The 24461-nt window shown below is 32.6% G+C and overlaps 1 protein-coding gene across 43 annotated transcripts in view; it reads left to right on the top strand.

The window, feature by feature from the left end:
• LOC116349475 (sodium channel protein para) overlaps positions 1-24461 on the top strand; it is a 74423-nt gene that overhangs the window by 5702 nt on the left and 44260 nt on the right. For 30 of the 43 annotated variants that reach the window (XM_031780943.1, XM_031780942.1, XM_031780940.1 and 27 more), the window contains exons 3-6: positions 9027-9387; positions 9486-9559; positions 11091-11283; positions 18446-18478. In XM_031780943.1, the coding sequence (XP_031636803.1) occupies positions 11134-11283; positions 18446-18478 (183 nt within the window). In that variant the 5' untranslated portion in view covers positions 9027-9387; positions 9486-9559; positions 11091-11133. The remainder of the gene's footprint in view (positions 1-9026; positions 9388-9485; positions 9560-11090; positions 11284-18445; positions 18479-24461) is intronic. The other 13 variants (XM_031780930.1, XM_031780920.1, XM_031780934.1 and 10 more) reach the window with 3 other exon arrangements.

Genomic DNA, 24461 nt, shown 5'->3' with positions numbered 1-24461 from the left:
CGCAACATTGTATGTTGCACAGAAAACATTTCTCACCTCGAACATTCAACAAAAAAACTGATAGTTTAGATCGTAGAAGAGATACAAAAAAGTGTGCACAAATTTCTGCGAAACTATTTGCATGTGAATAAGTATGACCGTTAGCAGTTTTTAAATTTTGCAACACATTTGGGTAGAGAATCGAATGTAAAAATGTGTGGTGCAAGTGGTTGTGTTTCAATTACTTTATTTTCAATAAGTTGGTTGCATTGCTGCACTTGCTATTGCTACTGATTAAACAAATGTGAATTGATGCGTAATACTTGAACAATATTTAAATGAAACGACGAAGTTCTGGTTGTCATTGGCAAATGACAACAACATGTCAGCATTTGTGCAACATAATGCCAACAGCCATTTGACAGTTCAGTGTATTTTATTTGTGTATGTCATTATATCGTTTGAAATATTCAAATATTCATGAGCTTTGTGAGTCATCTGAGAGCTTATTTTACCACCACTTGACACACATGGGGACACGCGCTCTCTCTCTCGCTCACCGAATACACCGTAATTTTTTTTTACCCTGTTCCACATGCACACCGAGACATTATTCTACTTGATTGGAATGGAATGCACGACAACATAGAATGCTTATATTGTTGTCAAAGCTACTCGCTTTTTACTTTCTTTTTTTCTTCTTCTCGTTGGATGAACATCAATGGATGTTTACATACGTGTGATTGTCACTATGTGAAACCCGCAAGTATTCCACTTGTATGTTTGTACGAGTAACGAAACATCCGACCACTTGCTCGGATATAAACAAGATAGCATGAGTTCACACATCATTTTCTATGGGAATACACAAAATATTTGCGAACAGAAATGTTGTGTAATGTGTATAAGAAAACCAGTTTCTACATATAGAAATGCTAGAATACATCTGAAAATGAGAGAAAAAGGAAAAAAAAAAAACAAGATTGGAATACATGAAGGCAATGGCACATCGAGAATGTTAGCATCATGCACGCGCTTTTTGTATGAGACATAATTTTGAATGAATTATTGCTCTGGAAAAATTAGATTTTTTCGGTATGCATACTTGATACGACAAAGGAATACCAATTTCCTAAAAAGGATTACTAAACGTATCCACGAACGGCTTAAATAATTCAAGTTATTTTCAACCATTTTTTGACGAAATATGGAAGAAAATCTTTCATTCCAAGAACACCACAACAGCATCGTATGAGATGTAATGAATTTTTTTGTTGCTCTTTGTGTGGCTTTTGATTTTATCACCATTTCGATTATGCTTTTTTTGCAACTAATATCTGCAATTTTGTGTGACTAAAATGATTCTTATTTTATGATACTTTGCATATGAAAGTTCCGACCTCTCTTGATATCAAAGAAACTGATTTGATCTCTTGGCTTGTTTTAGAATCAACGTATCTTGTGCGCACATACACACACACAAATATATATGTACATTTATTCAATTTGAAGCTTAAACATCTATCATAGTCAAGGGTTGAAGTCGACTCACGCATTTCACATCTGGTGCTAGTGATGGGGCTCGAGTTAAATATTCAAATTGGCTTTCGCATATATGCGTTCAAGTGTGGAAATGTAAAAATAAATAAGTTAATCCGGCGAGAGAATAAGGAAGATCAAAATATGCGTGCATTCTGTTTGCTCGTTTGCTGTCTACAACATCTTAAACGCCAACTTTGCGATGGAATGAAACACGAGCTAGGAAAATCGCATGAAAATTGATTTCAAAATAAGTGGGTAATGCGTCCGCACTAACGCATTTGTAGAAATTTATTCATGCGGACCTAAGGGAATCCTATTGTAGACTTTCAATTTTATCTTGACATCTCTTAAAATAAAACCAACATATTCAATACCATCCAAAATATGAGTAAATTCATTCATAACATGTTTCTCTTCAAAAATCACTCCATTTATCTGACTTTTGAAACAATGTAAATATGTATATTAATCGCACAGAATCAATATGATTTTGGCGGCTGTACGTCTCAAAACTATACAAAAGAGCAAATTGCTGGTTGGATTATTTCGATTCATTTTCAATGTGTGTCAAAACACAACAATGGATTATATAAATGGAATTTCGGCAATGAATGAGAAAAATCCATTTCGAGATAGTCTTCGTCAGAGACGAAAAAAATCGATAGACTTTTTGTGTCCGATTCCATTCACAAAATATAAACGAAACTGAAATAGGATGAATGATTCGAATGAATTGTGATTTTCCTAGAAAATTCTTCACGTGCGCTTTTGTTGGAAAATACGTAGTTTTTATCTTTAACTCGCAGCTCGTCGATTTATGTAGAAATATGTATGGATGTGACGATAGCATGTTTTGATTCTGGTTCTATTCGGCGGGAATGTTAGAGAATATTTGCTAGAATAAACATAAATAAGAAACGTGTAGAAAATTAAAATGAATATAAACTTATTTCAACTTTCATTTCTAGTATATATTTAATGCTTTATTGTTGTTTAGTCATTATTATATTCGGTGGTATTAAAGTGGCTGTAAGCAATGATTATACTTGTGGTTCCATATGCTTTGATCAAACAATATACATATCTCTCACTTTCACCATCCTTCCCTTCTGCTTGTTTGTTCCTCAACAAATAAACGTTACTCTCTAAGGAAGACTTGAGTCTATTCCTTACCCATTTTATGTTATCTTTGGCGTCATCGCTTAATTTGTAACGATGAATAATTGGAAAACATGCAAAAGCTCCACTTTCGCTGTCTCTCTGTGCGTGTACATCAGATAAAAAGGCATGTGCGAACAGGACGCAAAGTTAAATGTGCGTTTATTTTGGGCCCTTTTTTTATCGCAAAACATTTTAGCCAGAAGAACGACGGAATGAAAATAAAAGAAATAACATTTTCACTGTTTCCTCTATTTTCGGCTTGAAACACGACCAAAGTGTTTGGTGCCGCAACACAATTGATATGGAAAACCGGAATCGGTCGTAGCTTGTTTCTTTCTCTCTTTCACATTCTCTTGTGTACGATTATAAAAAGAGGACATTTAATAGCATTGCTCACCATAAATAAATTCGGCGAATACAAGTGGATGAAAAAGAAACGAAACACATAAACGAGAAAATACATAGATATGCTCTTTCGAATGAAAGAACCCATGATGCGGAAGAATCAACGACAATAAATGCGAAAAAGGTTGTCTTCTTTTCATGTCTTCATTTTGTGAATCTTTTACAATAATTTTTCATACATTTCATTCAGTTTGAGTTGACTCTTTCTGATGTGTACTAGACCTTGTCAAAAACACTTTTAAAAAACATCAGTTATTCGATGAATTCGGAAACAGTGAGCCCATGATATGTTTGAACACATTTCTCAAAATGTTTTTTTTTTATTTATTTACATGTATTTATCTACTATGTAGAAAATCCGACAGCAAACGAACATTTTGCGATTTATTGAATGAATGTTGTCACTTTTCACGTATCAGATTTTCATCATGTATTTAATGTTCTCTTTTAAGTTTTTTTCCTTTTCGAAATACAGTTTATGTGTGTATTGAAATATGACAAGTCGAATAAATCGATTCACTGAACTCCTCTTATGGCTAATGTACAAAAAAAACATATTTATATATATAATAACTCACATTTCTATCATATGAATTCAACACAAAGCTGTTTTGAAAATGTCCATTGACCGTTGATAATACAAGTATCTGTGTTTGATATCAATTCATGTTATGCATGCAAACAATTGAAGAAGAAGAAAATAGTTGGGAAAATGTTCAATTCACACGACTACAAAACGTGTACAATGGAAATGTTTGCAATTGACATTTATATGATAAAATCTTAATATCTGTCATAATATAAATCAGATCTATAAAATAAAACAGTATTCTATTATGAACGATAATAATTATTATCTAGAACCCGTTCTCATTTTTTCAATTAGATCATGTCCATTCACTTGTAGTTCATTATTCGTTAAATATATTATAAAAAAATTCTCATTTTCATTGAATCGCGAATAATTTAGTTAATATAATTTTGAAAAATTCTTTCTGGTTTTTGTGGAGGGGATAAAACCTTTTAATTTCCTAGGATTTTTGTAGAGAAAATTTTCTTAAAATTGCTGGGATTTTTGACGGGGGACAAATTCTTTTGATTTAATGGGTTTTTTTTAAACCAAAACCTTTCCACCCCGTTATAAATTTTGATCCTAGTAGAATCAAAAACCACTTATCATCCTCTGCAGAGGAGGTTGAGATAAAAAAATGACTGAGTATTGTACGAGGTCAGGTTTCTAGGGCGGCTGCTTTCAAAATTGAAGTGCAAAAAGGACTTATTTCTCACTTAAACATTTTCATTTTTATCTAGTGTAAATCGGTTCATTATGGATGCCAGAAGAGGTGAACCGCCTCCCTATCCCTGCCATTCACATACTACTTACAAAGTAGTTTCATCGCAATGATAATCATCAAAGGAGCAAAATGTTATTTAATTACGTAATACAAAAGTTTATAAGTAACATTTCAAAAAAATCCATTGTCAAATCTAATTCAATGATTTGAAACAAAACAACTTTTCTCCTCGCTGTACCAAATTTTAATTTTTTTATTATGAGATTTGAATAAATTTATACAACGCTGTCATTATCAGCCGTCTGTGTTTATATGGAGCAGTAGTCTGTGCACTGTGTCTTCTCCAGCGAATTGCATCAGTTTTTTTAAGCGAATGTGTTTTGTGGCTTTGTGCCAATAAATTTTCCATTATAATTGTGTTTATTGATTTGACTGTCCGATTAATCCATCACAGATAAAGCTGCACTAATTCTAAACTGCGACAACATGAAATAGAGAACATATTTATGGATGTTATTGTGTGCCAAAAATTAATGTTAATTAACAAAAATGCCAAAAACAAACAATGTCAAGTGTAGCGACCCACATCAACCGTGATAGTTTCAATATTCATTTTTGAATTTCTATTTGTGCTACACAAAAGGAGTTACGACGCTACAAGGAAGTAGGTGGAATATTGATCGAGGTTTCATTGCTTGGCACCATAAAATGGCATTTAAACGTAAAAAAATCATGATACACAAATCCAAAATTCTTGTCGTCTTGAAAATTCGAGTTTAATTTGAGATAACAACATAGATTTATACTTACACTTTCTGGAATTTGTACTTTTTGTGTTGTTCCAAAAAAAAAACTTAGAGTCTATGATTAAAATGTTATTCACATTATTTGAAGCACATGAATCAACACAACATGGAAGCGCTTTTAACGAGTCAAGAATTACAAGGAGTTTCCATGAGTGTGTGTACAATGTACATAAATGCTCATTAAAATGAGATTAAAAACGAAACATTTTGAGAGTTTTTGGGCTTTCTGTATCGATTTTTTTCTACTCTAAAAATGCACATTTATTTTCATTTGGCAAAAGTTTACAAACACTTAGTCAAAAGCGTGCCTACGCATATTTTCATTGTACGTCGTATTAATACTTTCTTTGTATCAATTTTTTAAGTAATTTATAACAACAGCCAAAAACCATATTAAATTCAATCAGCGAAAGTTTTCTTTCTTTCTTGACATTTGAATGTGTAATGGAGAAGAAATAATCATACATTAGATCTCCGTTGTAAGGCTTATTTGAATCGTATTTCATCGTGTTTTGTATGTGTATGCGTTTGGAAAAGTTTTCCAGGAATATTTTGAAAGATGATATTATCAAATTACATCAAGTCAGTTCTCAACTTTTGTTGACACAATTTGCCGCTTTTTTCTCTCTCTCATTTTTTGTACAGGCAAAATAATTGTTTAAATAGCGGCGTTAACTCAAGCTAAACGAGCTAAACTCATACAAAACATTTGATATGGTGTACTATACATAGCATCAATCCACGAAAAGTGAAGATGTGAATTCATTTGAAGACGGGGGCGTCCAAAGGATTTAGTCTAGGGGGCAAATGAAATAAAAACGGAAGACAATTTTCCTCCTCTAAAAATACCTAGTAAATCTCGGACGAAAATTCCTAGTAAATTGAAAGATGTTTGGGAAAATTAAAAATGAGGACCTAAAAAAGGCAATTACTTTTTCGGCGAAAAGCACCAGCAAATCGGAATAATATTCCTTCTCAATAACGAGGACATTTTCTGGGTTTTTCGAGTTTAGGAGAGGGCAAGCGCTCCCTACTCTACCCTGCATACGCCCCTGTTTGAAGAGGCACTTGTGTTGAAATAAACAAAAAATCAAGTATTCTCATCTCTATAAACTCTGAGACATTGTCAGAGTTTTGTAAGAAATGGAGAAGAAATTGAATTATTATTATAAACGAGATACTAATATTTTCAACTAAATCGCATTTCTATCTTTCAAATATGCTGAAATCATCGTAGCTATGCTTCATTTGAGTTAAAAAGATATTGTTTTCTATTGAGTTCTCGATGATTATTTTCTGAAATTCAATAATGTTCTCATTGAAATCTTCTTGTATAGCGAATTAAAGGAGACATCAATAAGCAAACAATTGAAGTGGTTTTTTGCTCAGTTTCCAATGGAAATATTGGTTGTTAAAATTAAATTAACGACATCTGTGTCTATAAACAATACAAAAATAACATTGACTCTCTTCAATCAAAGTCATGGTTGTATCGCAGCTTACGGCATTGTTTGCATTTGCAACAAGGACCAAAATGTGAACGGAAATCGAATTCATTTCTGCTTTGTTGAAATATATTTTCTGATAAATGATGATAATAACAATGTCAAAATTGTCAGACGCATTGTTACATGTCCATAACCTTCGTACAATTCATGTCGCTCACAGCATAGCTATGACTTGGTTCAGTAATCTTTACAGCTTTACACAATGTTGAATAAATTCAAAATGCAAAAAATAAATCCCGCGGATGATTGTCATTGTTTTTTTTCGGATCTATAAACAAGTCAAATGGCTATAATATTGGCTGCCAGTCCAGTACTAATTTCAATTAAATCGAATTTAAGCCGCAATGAAACAGAAAATGTGGCTATCAATTGAAGTAAAGAATGTGTATTTAGCGAATTGAAAAACAAGAACATTAATCAAAAGTTTCATACTTATTCAAAAATGGTGAGATAGGATTTATTTTGAAATAGTTATAATCCTTTCATCCGTATCCACTTTATGTACATTTCGTCCAAATACACATGGATCATACGACTGTTTTAAAAGGGAGTCGAGTCTATGCATTACCTCTAATTACTTAAGTCACATTCATTCATTCGCAGAGGTGAAAACTCGCATGGCATTATTGTCGATTTGCTTGGCTATTTCATATTAATTTGTGCACAAAAACACCATATTTCACGTGGATTGAAAGCAAGCGAGGCTTTCAGGCGAGCAAGCAAGCTAAAGAACCGATGTGAATTACGCTTTTATGTGCGGGGGAATACGCATGCGGGCCGATGTGTGTACAATACACACAACATTTGATAGCAATCGCTGTGAAGTGGTGCTTTTGTATTTGATAGCATACAAAAAAACACAGTGTCTCGGTTACTGCATTCGGTCGGTATGGTTGAATGTGTGTCAAGTTATGTTTCGGGTAACAAAATCAAACCAGTGTGTAGTATTTTGTCGCAGTTCTCGTTTTGGTTCGGCATAAAAGCGATTTGGTACGAGATCCGAAAACACTCATACAAATACACATACCATCGTAGCGGTTGTATAGCTACTTGCAGGTGGATGATGAAAACACATGCAAAACGCACGGACGAGGAACAACATGAATTCTATTGATGCGCAAACACTTTTACTTCCAGCATTTTTAGTTGGAGCTGTTGTCATGCTGTTGGTATTCGTATATTCAGAAAAATCACTTTTCAATGTGGTTCAACACCAACTGAACAAATTATGTATAGATTCCAACTGTTTTCCATCGAAAACAGAGAATCTATATATCTCGATCTTCTTCAGCCGAGTAAATGGCCTAGATTAACGGCCACCGAGATGAGAGAAAGTCCTTATATGCATGTTGTGCTGCTGCTGTTGTTGTTGTTGTTGTTTTTGGAGCATATGCTCGGGAATTTTTGAAATCTATCGTATGTGCGCTCGTGTATTGCAGGCATCGAAACATAAAACACTTCGTTCAAACGATGTTTGACTATGTGTATGGAGGACCGTTGTCATGGAAACAGGTGTTTTATTCATTCATTCATCCATTCATTCTATTCAACTCTCACTGGATCCAGATTGATCCAGTTTGTTTCTTGTCTGTTGGTTAACATCTTGATGAAAATTTTAAAACATACATGGCAAACATATTTATTGCATTTGAATGGCAAATGTAATATGCATCTCTTCACAGCTTTTTACATCAATGTTATAACATATATCAGAAAACCATAAAATTAAAATACAAATGAAATTCATATGCGTCTTCATAAGTCCCGAGCATAACAAAACCGGAAAAAAATGAATCATTCGTTGCACACATAGGTGATGACGAGGGTTCCTAGGGGTCGGATAACCCCCCTAAAATATTTTTAGGAACCCTCAACAATTTTGGAAATGAGGACCTTTTTTTTGCTCTTCACACTTTTTGGCCGAGAAAATTCTTCCGATTTGCTAGGGATTTTTGCCCCAAAAAGTGACTTCCAAAAAATCAAAAAAGGATTTTCTTGTCATTTTTGGATTTGCAAGGCAATTTGAAGTAGGAAAATTCTTTCGATTTGCTAGGGATTTTCGCCAAAAAAGTGAAGAGCAAAAAAAAAAACGATTTTATCCTCATTTCGTACTAATTGTTGACATCGTCAGGGACCTCCCATGGATTTTTCCAGGGACCCCCTACGGAATTTTGCCATCACCCCCCTCCCTAAATTTTTTACGTCATCTTCTATGGTTGCACAAATGAATACTCGTGATATTTCCTTGCGTGAGCGAAAACCAATTCGTTATTTAGAATAAATAAACAGATTTTCAATGTGTTTTTTTTACTCCTCTGATCATTAAACAGGCCATTGAAGCGTAGCGTCATTTTTTGTTTTGATTGTTGACTACGAAAAACAAAAAAAAACAAAAGGACGGCGTCCATTCACCATGACGCCTCAACATAGTTGAAGCTCAACTCCAGCAATATTCATGTACCACACCACATGTATGTGAACAATACCGCATCGGTTTCATCTCAATTCATCGCTTTCAAACACCGAAAATTCAGACCCGCATTTTTATCATGTAATCGAATTTTCGTTCGTTTGTTTTTAGGGCGGTCATGAAAAAAATTCTTGGCCACTGGATTGTTTCGAGTCCCAGTTGTTGTCGTGTAACTGCTGTGACTAAATTTACCGCGATCCTGATTCCTTCTCGAACGACAGGTGAGTTTAAAATATTCTAAGAAGTAAGAAAAAAAAGCGACAAACTAAACAATTTAATTATAAAAATAATGTTTTTTTTTTGTTCTTTTGGAGTGCAGTTAGCTCGTGGGGCCCGAGCCAGCCGTTGTTCGTTGGCCTGCTTCGTGCCCCTTCAATACATCATTGTTAGCAGGTAATTAAACAAAATCCATTTCTATTCACGTTTTTTCTCTTTCTCGTGTGAATTGAATCTCTGTATGTCATTCCATTTAATTCTGATCTATTTGTGAACAAAAAGAGACCGAAATAAATCCAAATATTCCGAAAAAGAAACTCATTCTGGAAAAGAAACATTTAACTCAATTTCAGCGAGAGGGAAAAAGTTTCATAATAGGTCAACAACAACAATCCCTACTCCAATGAGGAATTTCAACGGAATTCTTTTTACAGAAAAAAAACTTCTATCTCGGGCACAGTCAATAGAATAAACAGCCCCAAGAAGTACGGAAACAATGCTCAAACTAATTTAGTCCGGCTGATAAGACTTTCTTACTATGAGTAATATTATTCCAATCATAAATTGCCAAAGAATTTCCTTCACATATTTCACAAGTGGACATGCTTACGAACTCACTCACATATCGTTGTTTGCCTTGCACTCCCTTCAAAGAAAAAAAGCACAGTTGGATTGAAAAAAATTCTATTGAAACTACAAAAGAAATAATAAATTCTTGAATTCTTCTCCACTTGTCAACTTCTTTCCATTCAAATCCATTCATTTTTTTGTATTTGCTGTATAATCCTGATCTGTAAGCAAAGTGTTCTATTAGTGTTCAAGCGAAAATTAGTCGAATTAAGCGTTGACTGCAACACTATGTAATTTTCTTCATTAACACAATATAAAGTGCTTTGTACCGCAAATCAAATTAAAATAGTTTATGTTTGGATTGTGTTGTGCAAAACCCAGTGGTAGAAAAACGCTTTCTGGTACAGAAATTACAAAAGCAAAAGTTAAAATGAGAAAAAAGTTGATTTAATGCATAATTAATCGAATTTTCCCTCTATCTCGTTCAAACATATTCAGTAAGCGCAGCGATATACACACAGATATATCTGCCTGTCTGGAGTGCTCGGCCAGAGCGAATTTGCATAAAATGTATACATGGTATTTGCAAAATACAGAGTTTTTACCAGATGCAGTCAGTATTGAGGTCATTAAGTGTGGAAAATTGTATTAAACTTTTCATGTATCATGTCCACATTAGCGTGTTGTTGGTATCAAAAACTCGCCCATATTAGACCATTATGTTCACAAGCAATATATATGTATTAAATCTTAAAATTTGGCTCAAATTCTAAGCTACCTATGTATGAATGCGAAGCAATTTTATATTGTGGCAATATGACAGGGAGCTCATATGATTCACGTTGTGCGCGACATTCATTCGTCCATTTTCATTACTTAATTGGTTTTGGTAACGAGCCGAAAATGACCGTTCACTCATTCACATTGAAAACGAGATAATGACAATTTAATTATGTGCACATTATAAGTGTGCATCAATGTTGTTGTTTTTTTTTTGATAGCATTAGGAGAAAAAGAAAATAGCGGTGTCGTTTCAAAAATGTCCATTCACTTAGTCGACATTCAACTAATTTGATTGTAATTCAATTTTTTTCTTTTTCGTTTTCGTGTTTATGTTTATTAAAATTCAAATGTTTAGGCCTTGGTTGGAGGCTCTTTATTCATTGGGTTGGTTATAGAAAATGATAGACGATTTAAGTTCGATATCCGAGGAAGAACGCTGCTTGTTCCGTCCCTTCACCCGCGAATCATTAGTCGTAATTCAAGGTCGTATTGCTGAGGAACAACGTAAACTAAAAGAGTTGGAAAGGAAAAGAGCCGAAGGAGAGGTAGTAAGCATCTAATTTTTTATTCTTGTTGTTAAATGTCGTCCATCTGTCTCTCTATGTCTGTGTATACCAATATATATATAATTATTTATTTATATATAAATATTTCACATATTTATATATAAATACATATTATTTTCTGTGTACTCTCTTCTCCTGTAACTGTGTGAACAATTGAAAAAAAAACAGAAAATGCCTTATATATATTATACTATACTATATACTATATGATATCTCTCTTCTCTTTTATGTCTATTTATATTAATTTATCTATTATATGTAAGAAGTAATTTATATGTGTGCGTGCTAATTACAAGTAACAAGAACTACGTAAAATAATATTTTGAGTGAGAGAAAAAAAAATATGACAAACCATATAATAAGTGACTGAACTGTTTAATAGGATTATTTTACACCGAATTATTAATTATTAAGATTATTAATAATGATATATACATATATAAATATATATGATTATTATCCGATATGTGCTGGATATACTATTTTTCTAATTCGTATCATGGTATCACAGTGTATAAGTGAGTTGAGTGTTATTTTAATTTAAGTTTGAAATTTTGTGATGACAGCTCTTGTCATAAACAAGTTCATTTCAAACAACTGTGGCTATGATCTGATTTAGAAGAAAAATATACCCTTTTAATATAATTAATTACGCATTTAATTTTCGTTAAAACATTTAACACGTGTTTTTATGTGTGTTTCATCCCCCATCATTCTCTTCCGCTCTATCTCACAATCAATCATATTCAACTCATCATCACATGTTCGCAACTCATCATCATATTTCACATACTTTTCAACCAAGCTCAATCCCAATAGTAATCATTTTTGGACAGAAATTCATATTATATAGGAACACCCGAATTTTTCACACATTCTTCACTTTTCACACAATTGAGAATGATATACATTCTTGAAGAACCGTATCGAATCTCATACAATCATATTTCAAGAACAACTTCATTGATATCAAAATACTTTATTAAATTGAAGAACATTGAAATTTTAACCACAAATCAGTAATTTAATCAACTAAAAAAGTAGTAAGAAAGTTTACATAACTTTTAGTATATCGTTGAAAAAGCTATTCGATCGATGAACAAACATTTTTAATAACGATGACATAATCATAAAGCCATCATTATGTGAGCAGCAATTTTCAAGAGGTCATACATTAAAAATCGTATTTCATTATGGAAAGAAAAATAAACGTTATATTGTTCGGTCGTGGTTTCCATTCTCCCGACATATATATTATTTCATTAAAATTAATAAAACATGTCAATACAACCCTGTCCCAAGAGCTTAATATATACGCGTGTGTCTATATATATATTTCAAATTGTATTGAAGAAGACGTCAATGGGACTGGTATAATGTAATGTATAATTAGTATCAATTTTATGGATCGACACTTTATGTTTTGTTCCACCCATAAATAAGCAATACTTATTGATTGCCATAATAAAATTTCATCGAAATCGAATGTTCCTTTCCGAAAAAAACCGATGGATGAGCCACAGCACGCACGCACCGACCACGATGCTCGTAATTATTTTGATTAAATTGCATTTTTCGATGTTATCCATAAATGTATAAACTGTGGGGTTCCGAACAACCTCACTTCGATTTTGTGTTATGTAGAAATCGACATATATATCGCTTTCAAACCAATGAAAATTCATTCGAACTCACTTTCGAACATAATAATAATTTGTAATTGTTTGTTTAATCTGGTTTGTGTGAGAGTAATAATGTGTCAACCAAAATCAATCAAACTTCTTGCTTCGAATGGTATAATTGATTTATACCAGCTGTGTTAATGTCTCTGTGAAAAAGGAACAATAGGCACAATATGAACAATTACAAATGAAACAACATCACTTCAATGCATAAATAATAGAATATCTTTTGCTTTTTAAAATCCACTTGACTTGTGGTGAATGGACCGATTAAATTATGAATAGCGTCATATATTGGTGGCATTTGCATAAAAGATTGTGCCTGTTCATGAAACTTGTTCTAATTTTACTGCAACACAATTCATAAATCACAATGAGGTTAAATCTATTTTAAAAGTTACGAAAAAAAACATCCATCCAAAAAAGTTCTTCCTCCGAGTACAATGTAAAAAAATAACGAAAATAGCGCTAATAAATTATTTACAATCATCATAAATACATATTTTTCATACGGCACTTCATTGTAGCTTTTATTTGAATGTGGCGAATATATTTCATTCATTATTTGTATAAGTGTTAGGCAAAGTGTCTAACATAATGGATTTAAAATGCGCATATATATAATAGGCAAGAAAAAATTTATGCCACAAGATGTTCGGATGTACACATCTGACGCAATGGAAATGTAGACACCGCGCAAATGCAATAATTGCCGTAACGAAACCATAACACGAATTGAACGATAGCAGTAGCTTTGCTGTTGATAAATGTGCACGTTAGTGGCTATGTTATGGCCATCTAAAAGCGCGTTTCAATGTTCGCATAACTCGCCTTTATTTGAACAGATCATATAAGCTGTGTCTTCTACACAGTTCTTCGTATTTGAGCTTCATTAATCACACGGCGAACATAAAGACATATATAAAATGAAAAGAAATGCTATTAATGTTAAACCATCAATGCTTATCGTTATATTATTTCAAATTTAATGTGTGAGCTTCACGTCAATCAATACAATAAAACTGACTTTATGCTTACATTGAAATATTAGCACCATCGCCACAAATCTTCTTTAATTAAATAAAATAAAACGATTCAAAAGTATAATATTTCAATAGAAGTGCTAAAGAACGCCATAATACTCGAAAATTTGGATTATTCCTATATGGAAATATGAGCTTCACCTGTTTCACACAACGATATCACTAATTAGAAAATTTATTTTCCTTGTATACCGATTGAAATACATTCACGATTTCTACTTAACTAACTTGTTGAGTTTCCATTTGTGAAATGCACCCAACATTGCTAACCATGCCACGTTTGACAAATTGAACTCAATACCCATCATTTTTCATTCCATCAACCATCATCCGATCCCATCAATTGCTAATTTATTTGCATTTTTTCAGGCTCATCATTTACTTAATTAAATTGATTGTTGCACCCGCAAATTTAAATTCGATGAATGGTTTAAATTGGCATTTAATCGATGTATATTTTTTTGTTTTAATGCAAAACTCTTTCTATATATTTGTGTGTGTAAGTTGATAATTGGCCTGTCGATTGTTTGACCTTTTTTCCATTTGTTTACAAAATTCGTATATATGTTTAATTCAATGCACACTCTCATCATTGTTTACCATTCTGTTAGCAGTCAACAACTTATATTTTTTGTTTCAAAAATGTTCGCTTCAAAAAACCAAATACAAAACCACTCATTCAAGCTCGTATTTTGCGCATACTATAATATTTTTACGTTTATTTAGTTTTTGTTCCTTTTTTTCGGTTAATATATTGCCAATATGCGAAATAATCCTCGCCAATATTCACAATCAAATTACTCTTAATCATTTGAATTCTCTCATTGAAATTATGATGAGACACACAAGATTTTTTTTGAGAAATAAACACTGAAGCGTGTTTTTAATTCTTCGGGTTTAAATTGCGTTTTATAAAATGTATTATTAGACAATTATGGAAACTAAATTTATGAACATGAATTTTAATTACTTTCTCGAAATTTTACAGAATACTTTATTTCTTTCCATATCGATTACCATTAGACTCTTTTGCTTCGTAGATTTTTGAAAGTTTGTCGTATTTTCAATGGCATCTACATCAAAGTGATAGAAAACGGAGCTCGTAAAAAATGCAAGTCGTACAGATGGCTCAGATCTCACGTATCGACTTTAAATGAGGACACAAATTAAAAATTCATTGTGTTCAGGGAGTCGTGTAAATAATATGCAAATTTCCCTAAATGTGTTGCGATAATTGTACATATTATGAGTCGTAATTTACGACTTTCTTTGAATGTAACTGGGTTATGTAAAATTCTTGGTACATATTTAACGGATCTATTGTGTTTTAAGTTCACTAACAAAAACACATTTCACTGAACACCAAGAATTGAGAGCCTGATGTTTACAGTTGAATTCTCTCTCAAATTAAATAATTTTTTTTCTTCATATGAGTGGCTAAGAGTAAAAAACAAATAAGTGAGGTTAGAATGCTACGCAAATATGAATCTTATTGTTATACACATTAAGGTTCAAATTTGCGTAGCATTATAACCCCACTTATTTGCTTTTTACTCTCATCTTGACATATGAAATATTAGTTTTTCTTCCAATACATACATATTGCAGAACTACGATTAATGTTTCTTTTTGAATCCAATTTTCAAATACATTTCGAATTAAGTGGCATTGCACCGTTGCTACGCAAAAAATCGCATTCTCATCGGTTTACCATGCTTTTATTTGATCAAATATTAAAACATCCAATTGAATTCTATGCCAGCAATTTGCGTGTTCGATCCACCGAAATGGCGTCGGGGTACGCAAGCGTATCCATATTTTATGATTGGCGGTCGCATTTTAAAAAGAATAGTGACGCCACAAAGCTGATTTTTACACTTTAAGAATGCTCTGTTTCTTTGCCTCTATCTCAATGTTTCTGTTTTTTTTACTCACAACATATATGTACCTTTGGGTACGGTAATGTTTGAGATGTAGGTATAAAAATCTTTGGCTCATTTTCGAATCGAAAAAGTTTTCGGCTTTTTTAGTATATCAATATTTGAAAAAGCACTTCAATTGTACCATCGAGATGCGTTTTTGGCATAAAAATCACTTTTAAACGACACATTCAAGCCATAATACAACCGGATTCATAAAAACGAAAAAAGCGATGGAAAAAAAATCTACATAATGTCTCAATAGAGATTCAATTTTCAGATTGATATGATCATATTATGGCCAAGAAATCATAAAATATGGCACGTAAAAATATTTTACCCGCTTGGTATTGAAGATAGTGAAAAGAGCGTCATCCTCATTTGATACAACATTGCAATTCGTCGTATAAATGTCGTTGAACGAAGAAATTAAAATTTTTCTTCTCAATTCGTACTGCGCTGTGAATAAAATCCTCATATTATTTGGTGTAACATAATTTCCGCTACTTCAGGCTCAACCCACAAGGACTGCTAAATCTATGTTTTTAGTGGTTTCACCGTCGGAAAATATATCCTAATGGAAAAAAAGCGGGAATTCTTCAATATTCAACTACAAATAGCCACGTTTTATACCAAACTTGGTTGCTTTAACACCTCTTTGAATCCATTTCAAACCGATACATTGTCGAATGAAAATTAAAAAAAGGAAAATAATATCCTGTGTTTAGTTTCATACAGGAAATTCACATCTCAATGCAAAGAAACCCAGAGCGAATTGTGTAATCGTTCGTTTCACGTTCAAACGCAAGGATAGAAAGAAACACAATGATTTTATTATTATTTTCAACTCAACGCAGAGTGATTTCATTTCGAGTGTATTTACGTTTGACATTTTTGAAAGAATGTGCTATTGTTGTAAATGCCCGAAATTGGAATCCCAATAACGAACAGCTGTCGCATGGATCCGGCACGATTTGGATAACACGTATAAAAGAAACAAGCAAAACCGTTATGATGGAAACATTGTGGGTGTTTTGTCCACACAGGCTTAGTTGAGCTAAAACATAAATCTGGTAAAATTCAATTCATGCATTGTATCGGCCCCGGTTTATGACCGACGAACAAGGGGATCTGTTGACATTTGACAGTAATTTTAATTGTTTTGTCCTCGTACACATCAAAAATAGTTTGATGTTCACTTAATATTATAAAAGAGAAAATACTTCGCATATACTTAAACCGCGTCAAACAAAATCTTCAAAATCCTCAATAGAACAAGTGTTTTCGCTTACTCAACGTGTAGCACTTTTGAATTTCATTGTTTCCCAATAAACCTTTAGCATGATAAAGGATGTGAAGCTCCATTCTTTTAAATCGATTTCTTTTGTTATAATCGAAACACCATAAAAGCATCGAATTTTCCTTTATTTCCTGATAATGAGGGACAACATTTTGGTATTTACAACGAATACACTGTCAGTCACTTTTTTAGTTGTGTCACTTGCGTTGCCAATGGCAATTGTCAATTTCTATGGCGTATATGTACTTGGAATATGTCAAAGGGTAATCACACTTTTCATCGGATTTCCTAGCCAAAACTTGGTTTCTTTATGTTCATAATGTTGCTATTTTAAATGCCGACTTTAGCTAAGGTCAGCTCAGCTGACTATGAATACAACAAAATCAAAATATATCCAATTTGGATCGATCTCAAAAATTATTAGCACGAAATAGGGATGGATTATTTTAGCTTCAAATTTGGCATTTTAACGACAAACTTTTATAATTTTCGACGAAAGAGCATGGTAACAGCCGAAATACATTCATAATTAATGAAAAAAGAACAAAGTTCTCCCAATGATTAGTTTCCTGTAAAGTACCCGAAGAACTCATTAAGTACTGCTTATTAAGCAGTTTTAAATCTCTTGTGAAAAAAAAACATCCTTTCTTATAAAACATGAATCCACATTTTGTAGTATGTAGGAAAAAAAGGATCTCATTAATTTGGCGTGTTCATTAGAGTGATACAAAAAGACATCTATGTATTTTCTGGGGATAATAAGCCTAGAATCGCATATATGAATTTAACAAACTGTTTTATCAAACAACACAAATTAAAAAAAAAACATAATATAAAATCACAAGCTCATAAATTCGTCTTCATTCGAAACCAAAAAAAAAAAAAAATATGCACAACATGTCCATTTCCATCGCGAAGGGTTTAATAATTTTAATTAAGCCATACTTTTATCTCGAGTTTCATTTTAATGTTCATCTTAAAGTTATTTTATCACGATCAAAATATCCGTTCTTTTTTGTCAAATTTTTCATATATAGTAGATATAACATTGAAAAATTACAGTTGAAAAAAAAAAAACCAAAAAGATTATAGATTTCCTAACAAAAAGGGGGCAAATGAAGCCAGTGTCAAAACAGCCCAACCCTTCTCTCCAATTTTTTGAGTGATGTTGATAAAAACCTCTTTTTCCGCATTTTTCAGCCACAATATGGGCGAAAGAAAAAGCAAAAAGAAGTAAGACTTTTTCCATAGTGTTTTAAAAATCAATTTACTTTTATACACGTTTGCTAGAAAAAGGAGAATACCAAACACATTTTCTTAAACATTTTTTTTTCTTCACACAACACTAAAACACACACACACACACACTCACACACACCCGGATTGAAATCAAAGCCAACGCAAGAAAAATTGTATTAATTTGAATGCGAAAAAAAACAACATCAGAAAAAAAACAGCAGCAAGCATTTTGCATATCGCGCGTTTGTTATTTCCTTTTAATTATCTTTTTTTTGTTGTTTTCGTTTTTTATATATACTAGCAATGGCTTGGCCGTTTTTTACATTTTGATTCTAGCCTTTTAGATGGAAAAAGCATACTTTTTAATGAACAAAAAAAAACTGAACTTTTACTGAAAATTAAATTCGGCAGTTGTTTGCATTTAGACGATTTTCATAGTGAGCGAATGAAATGAGTACTTTTTTTTAACTCGACATTTAACGTTTTCATTTTCCTAGGCACCCTTCTAGATGCATATATATTTCAAGTGCATTTTTTCCAAACATTTAATAAGAAATGTTTTCTTTTAAATAATATTTTATTTATATAACTACACACTTAAACTACACGAACACACATACACAGAACACGATCCAAAACATCAGCTGCCGCTTGAAAAGTTTGCAGTAGCCACTCTTTGATACAAATATAATATTGAACAAGCAAACAAAAAAGAGAAAGTCTGGTGCCGGTGCTCTTGATAACCTCGAGCGATTCTTTAATGTGTTGAAGAAAAATTGTTTGTGCATCTGATGAGAGAAAAGCAAAAAAAAAAAAAAAAAAAAAAAACAAATATATGTAACTGATATGTATTTCAGTATGCTTTGCTTGCAGGTTGAGCATCGGATTCAGGTTATCTCTACGATTTTCTTATATCGTATTTCTTTTTTTTAAAACAAATCAAATTGCACCGTAAAAGTAACATCAAAATACGAATGCCAGCTTATTTTAAACTCTAGAATAGTATCTATATTACAAAGGAAAGAGAAAATCAAAATTCAATACAAATTTGGAACAATCCATGTATTAAACTCTGGAAACAGGACACGAAATATTCGTTCAATATTCAATTCCAATATTCAACTGAATGAGGAATGCTGAAAACATTTTTTAAATGGAATTTCTTAATTCACCTTAACTAAACGAACAAAAATGCCTGCGCAAAGCGCATTTCTAATAATAACAACTTTTGTTTTTTTCCTGAGCAATTCGAACCATTCCAACCTGGATGTAACCTAATTTCAATCAATTTCTTGAATCAAAAAAATTATCGAAGATTAAAAAATTGTGTGAAATTTGAATGTATCGAATTTCACAAAGATATATTGGCGCACCGTATATATTCTCCTGCAAAAATACCGCCAGATAATTTTTCTCATGTTTTATTGCATATATTTATATTTTTCACCTGTTTTTCTCAGCTTTTCTCTCTAAATCACAATCTGTTTTAAAATTGCTTGTTATTTTCTATTTGCCCGAAATTGCCTGATTAAAGCACATGTGATATCGCTTAAGCACTCTGTAATTCAACACATATTTGTACATTTAACACATACCCACACACTCACATACACAACTCACACCACACGCCAGAACATGCACACATTATACCGAAAACGATCAAACTCCAATCACACAAAACGAATGCCTCAAACCAACATATAAATATATATCTGTACAACAAAAGAAGAATAACACACACACACATAAAATCTACATGAAGCTTATCATTTGGTAGAGAACATTAAGCTCGTGTAAATTACTTTTGCTGCTCCATTTGTCTATTTATTTCTTTTCTCATTTTTCTTTTTTTTTTATCCTGTGGGGAGTGAACTGAGCCATCAGCGTTATGGTTTTGGAGAAAAATGTTGTTATTTTTTTTAAGTGTATTTTTGGAGGCATCATGACCCAGTTCACTTGCTTGGCTTTAAAACTTTGTGCTCGCTTACGATTTGATTCTATTTGTTATCTGCTATGTGTTATTATAGCACTTGTAATGCTCAAATTCGTACACCAAAAATCATTTTTTATATAATTTGTTGCCTTTGAATGATAATATAATATTTTGGTTAAGTTTTGTAGAGGATGTCCAATATTAAAGAGAGGAAAAAATCCCAAGTAAAAGTAATCTGAGTGTTCAAAAATATTGGAATAAGTGGCGCTCAGTCAATTCATCGATAAAAGTTAATACGAAAGCTTTACTTTTTGCGGCGTCGACGCATCCCTTTGTTGATGGGTGCGAGTAGTATGAGAATTTAATACGTTTTATCGATGGGAAAAATTCGTCCACAATAAAAACAATACGATACAATTGTGCGAAACAATGACGTAGTTGGTGATGTATTGCTTGTATGGATGACCCCTCCGGCAAAAATTTCATCCGGATCAATAGTTCTCTGTAAAGAAATTCAGCACGTTTCATCGAATATCGTATTAGTTGAATGGCGACACATCACATGAAAATTTACATAATTTATTGTATATTTTGTTTTCATTTATTATGGGACAGGCCGACAGGATTGTTGGATATTGACACTTAGTTTAATGAACCAAACACATATAAGTCAGTTTTCGTTGAAATGTTTTACCCATTTCTGTATCCCACACATTTTCTATTTGAAAATGATTTAACCTAGGGTCAAACGATAAATCTCATAAACATCATACACTATGGAAATGCTTATTCAGAGTATGAAAACATCTCAATTCAACAAAATTTTCAATTTTTCATTTTCTTTAGTTTCGTGCTTTGGCAATGCTGTTGCGTGATTTGGTAAATTTGCCATAATATTGGTCCGCCTTTCCAATCAAACCGAATGCGAAAAATCAATACAGCATTGCTTTCATTTGAAAGACGAGGTCATGTGCTACATTATAAATGTGAGGAATTTACTTTAATTCTTTTGATTAGTCTGAGGATCGGCTTCGTGTTTAAAGCTTAAATTAAATGGTATACACTCTTCGAAAAACTAATTGGCTCACGTTTCGTCGGTGTTAATTTCTTAAAATTACTTTCAATTTGAAATTGGATATTTAATCGATTGTTTTGAGTGTGCGTTTTGTTCAAATTCAAAATGAAAAATATTTTTCATCAAGTCTACATCCCTTGAGATGGGTGTGGTAGTTATAAAGTTGAAGAAAATTTTTGGCTGCAATATTCATATGCACACGCATATATGTATTGAGTTGGATTTATTTCGAAAGGATTTTATCCGTTGTTATATATTTCGATGTGTTTAGAAACCATGAAATGGCGTACACAGAGAGCATTGAATTTCATTATACGTTGATACGTGTTCAGCATTCAAAGAATCAACAATATCATAGGTCGTGTTCATCTGATATTTGAAAGTTGAATCGCTAAACAGAGAAAAAAGCATTGGCTGTAACAGTAAACTTGAATCCAAATATCGTTGTTGCGTACCATTTATACAATTAGAGGCTGAAACACCAATCAACCAGATTTGAAACGTATCTTACTAATTTGTTGATGGATCAGATACGTGTACGGTAATGCATGTACGATTTGATTACGACGAAAAAAATACAAACAAAAAAAGGTCATAACACTCACTTGCGTCGTCAACGAGAGAAAAAGAATTTCGGATCGATTCATTTTAATTGATTGTTATACATGATAATCAAAAGACTGTAGGATCAAGCCAAAGAAACGCACACAATGTTTTCCATGAAAAACATATTTCGTTCGTGTTTATTTCGTGCGATCAATGGAAATTACATAACGGTATATAATGTACATTCGAATGAGCGTACCTTTTTTTAGTCATTAAGCCACAACAATTTATGTGCGTTTATTTCAGTATTTATTGGTAATTTTTTCCTATTCCATTGATATTGACTGTTGATTATTTTCTATGATTAACCTCTTCAATTCGACCAAAGTAAAAATAGTACATTTGGATAAATTGAATCAAATATTTTCAATATGTATACGTTGAGCGTATAGAGTAATTTATTCATTAAATAAATAAAAATAGAGTTCGAAAGCCCTTCTCAAGGCTTCGAGGAAACAACGCGTACGTAAAAAAAACAACCACAAAGTCTTACCGTCATTTGCTATATGACAAAGTGGTCAACACTTTTAATTTGAAAAGTAATCGATTTGGTTGGAGTTTTCGCACGTGTTTTTCCATCATAAATATTTCATTGACAAAAGGTCAACGACGATGATGGTCTTCATAAAATAGTTTCGCCGTTTCACGCAAGAAAAAGAAACTCTCGGCCATGAAATTACGTACAATTCGTCGTTTGACCAAAGTTAATAAAAACGAGGAAAAAAGAAAGAAATTCATTTACGAGCACAAAGACATTAGGCACCATCGTTCTGATATAAAATACATTCGCGTATATGAATAAATGTACGCATACGCAAACAAAAGACATATGCCAACAACTTCATAAATAAACAGGTAAAGAATTGTCGCACTGTCAAATATTTACGGACAAAAACCACCAATATAAATTGGTTTAGTATCCAAATAAGTGTTCATTTATTTATGGCATGAGAATATGCTGTCATTTTTTGCCGTGTCACGAAATTGTCTGATTGCTTCTATTTTTGTCATTTGGATACTTTATTAGTCGCCACTCATCAGACTACGCACATACACACAGAGAGAAAGAAAAATTAAAACAAAAAAAAAAGATTCCGAAAACATGGACATTGACATTTTTCCAATTTTGTATTATATCGCCCAACTATCGACCAAAAAGAAAACTTTTATTATCTTGATGTGAAATTCATTTTCATTTCGCTTCGAAGTTCTCACGAATTCGAAAAATACCAGAACACCACTATGCACATGTGTGAGTGTCAACACATTGGAAAACGGATAATAACACGAAAAACGATAGTTACTCTCTAACAATCTTATCTATACATACGCATTTTATACGGATCATGGCATGTATCTATGTAACGCAGCACTGAATTTGTTGTATAGCAATCGCATACTCATATAAAAATTGATGATTTTCTTGTGTGTTGTTGGGGTTTAAATTCTTGGGGGCAATTTAATGTCTTCCAAAGACAGAACGTTTTATTGCAATTAAACTCCATAGCGATTGTTTCGCATTTCCTCTCTTCACATTATATTTGCTTCATATACACACAATAATGACAAGTAACAAGTTATCTATTAGAGGTGCTCATATATAGCATACATATGAGCTATACTATCTTTTTGCAATGCAATTTTACACCCAATTTACGGTTATTTATAGCGATATCATCATCATCATCATCATCATCAGGCATGGTCTAAGAGAATATTGTTCTCACGACGGCAAGAGTCATCGCTTACGCTCAAGGACAATATTCTTGCAATATAGAACGTTAAAAACCGATGCTCATTTAGTCGAGAAAATTGATTGTGGCTTCTTCATCGTCATTCAATTTTATCTGTGAAATGGTTCATTCCATAATTTTTGATGGATTTCCCGGGCTGTGCATCAATAACATTGAGATAACAAAGACAATTTTATGCAGCAGCTGTATCATGGTGGCAGCAAACATCAACCCCATAAAATGTTAATCAAGAGAAATCAATCCACAATGGATATCTCGTCTGTATCGTAATGTGCTCGTCTCTGATCCTTTTTTTTTATTGTATATATATCACATCGATACGATGTTTTTTTGCGGTTTGCGAGGTCCTTTTATCCCGAAATATTTATTTCATTTGATTCATTGAAAATGGGCAAATATTGAATGTTAAACAAAGCGAACGGGGGATTCTCTGTGTATGTAGCCATCATTGCAACTAAGAATAAAGTGTTTTCTTTCCATTAATATATTTAGTTATTTTTGCATTATGATGCGACAAACAAAATCAACGAGAACAAACCACCAATCGTGTGGAATAAGAAAGCGCAACATGCATTCAAAGTGATTTGTGCATTGATAAGTTGGAAAAGA

The sequence above is a fragment of the Contarinia nasturtii genome, unplaced genomic scaffold, assembly GCF_009176525.2.
Source record: "Contarinia nasturtii isolate CC-2019 unplaced genomic scaffold, AAFC_CNas_1.1 Cnas_scaffold_2864, whole genome shotgun sequence".
In the NCBI taxonomy this organism is placed as follows: Eukaryota; Metazoa; Arthropoda; class Insecta; order Diptera; family Cecidomyiidae; genus Contarinia; species Contarinia nasturtii.
This window is presented reverse-complemented; position numbering and strand designations above follow the sequence as displayed.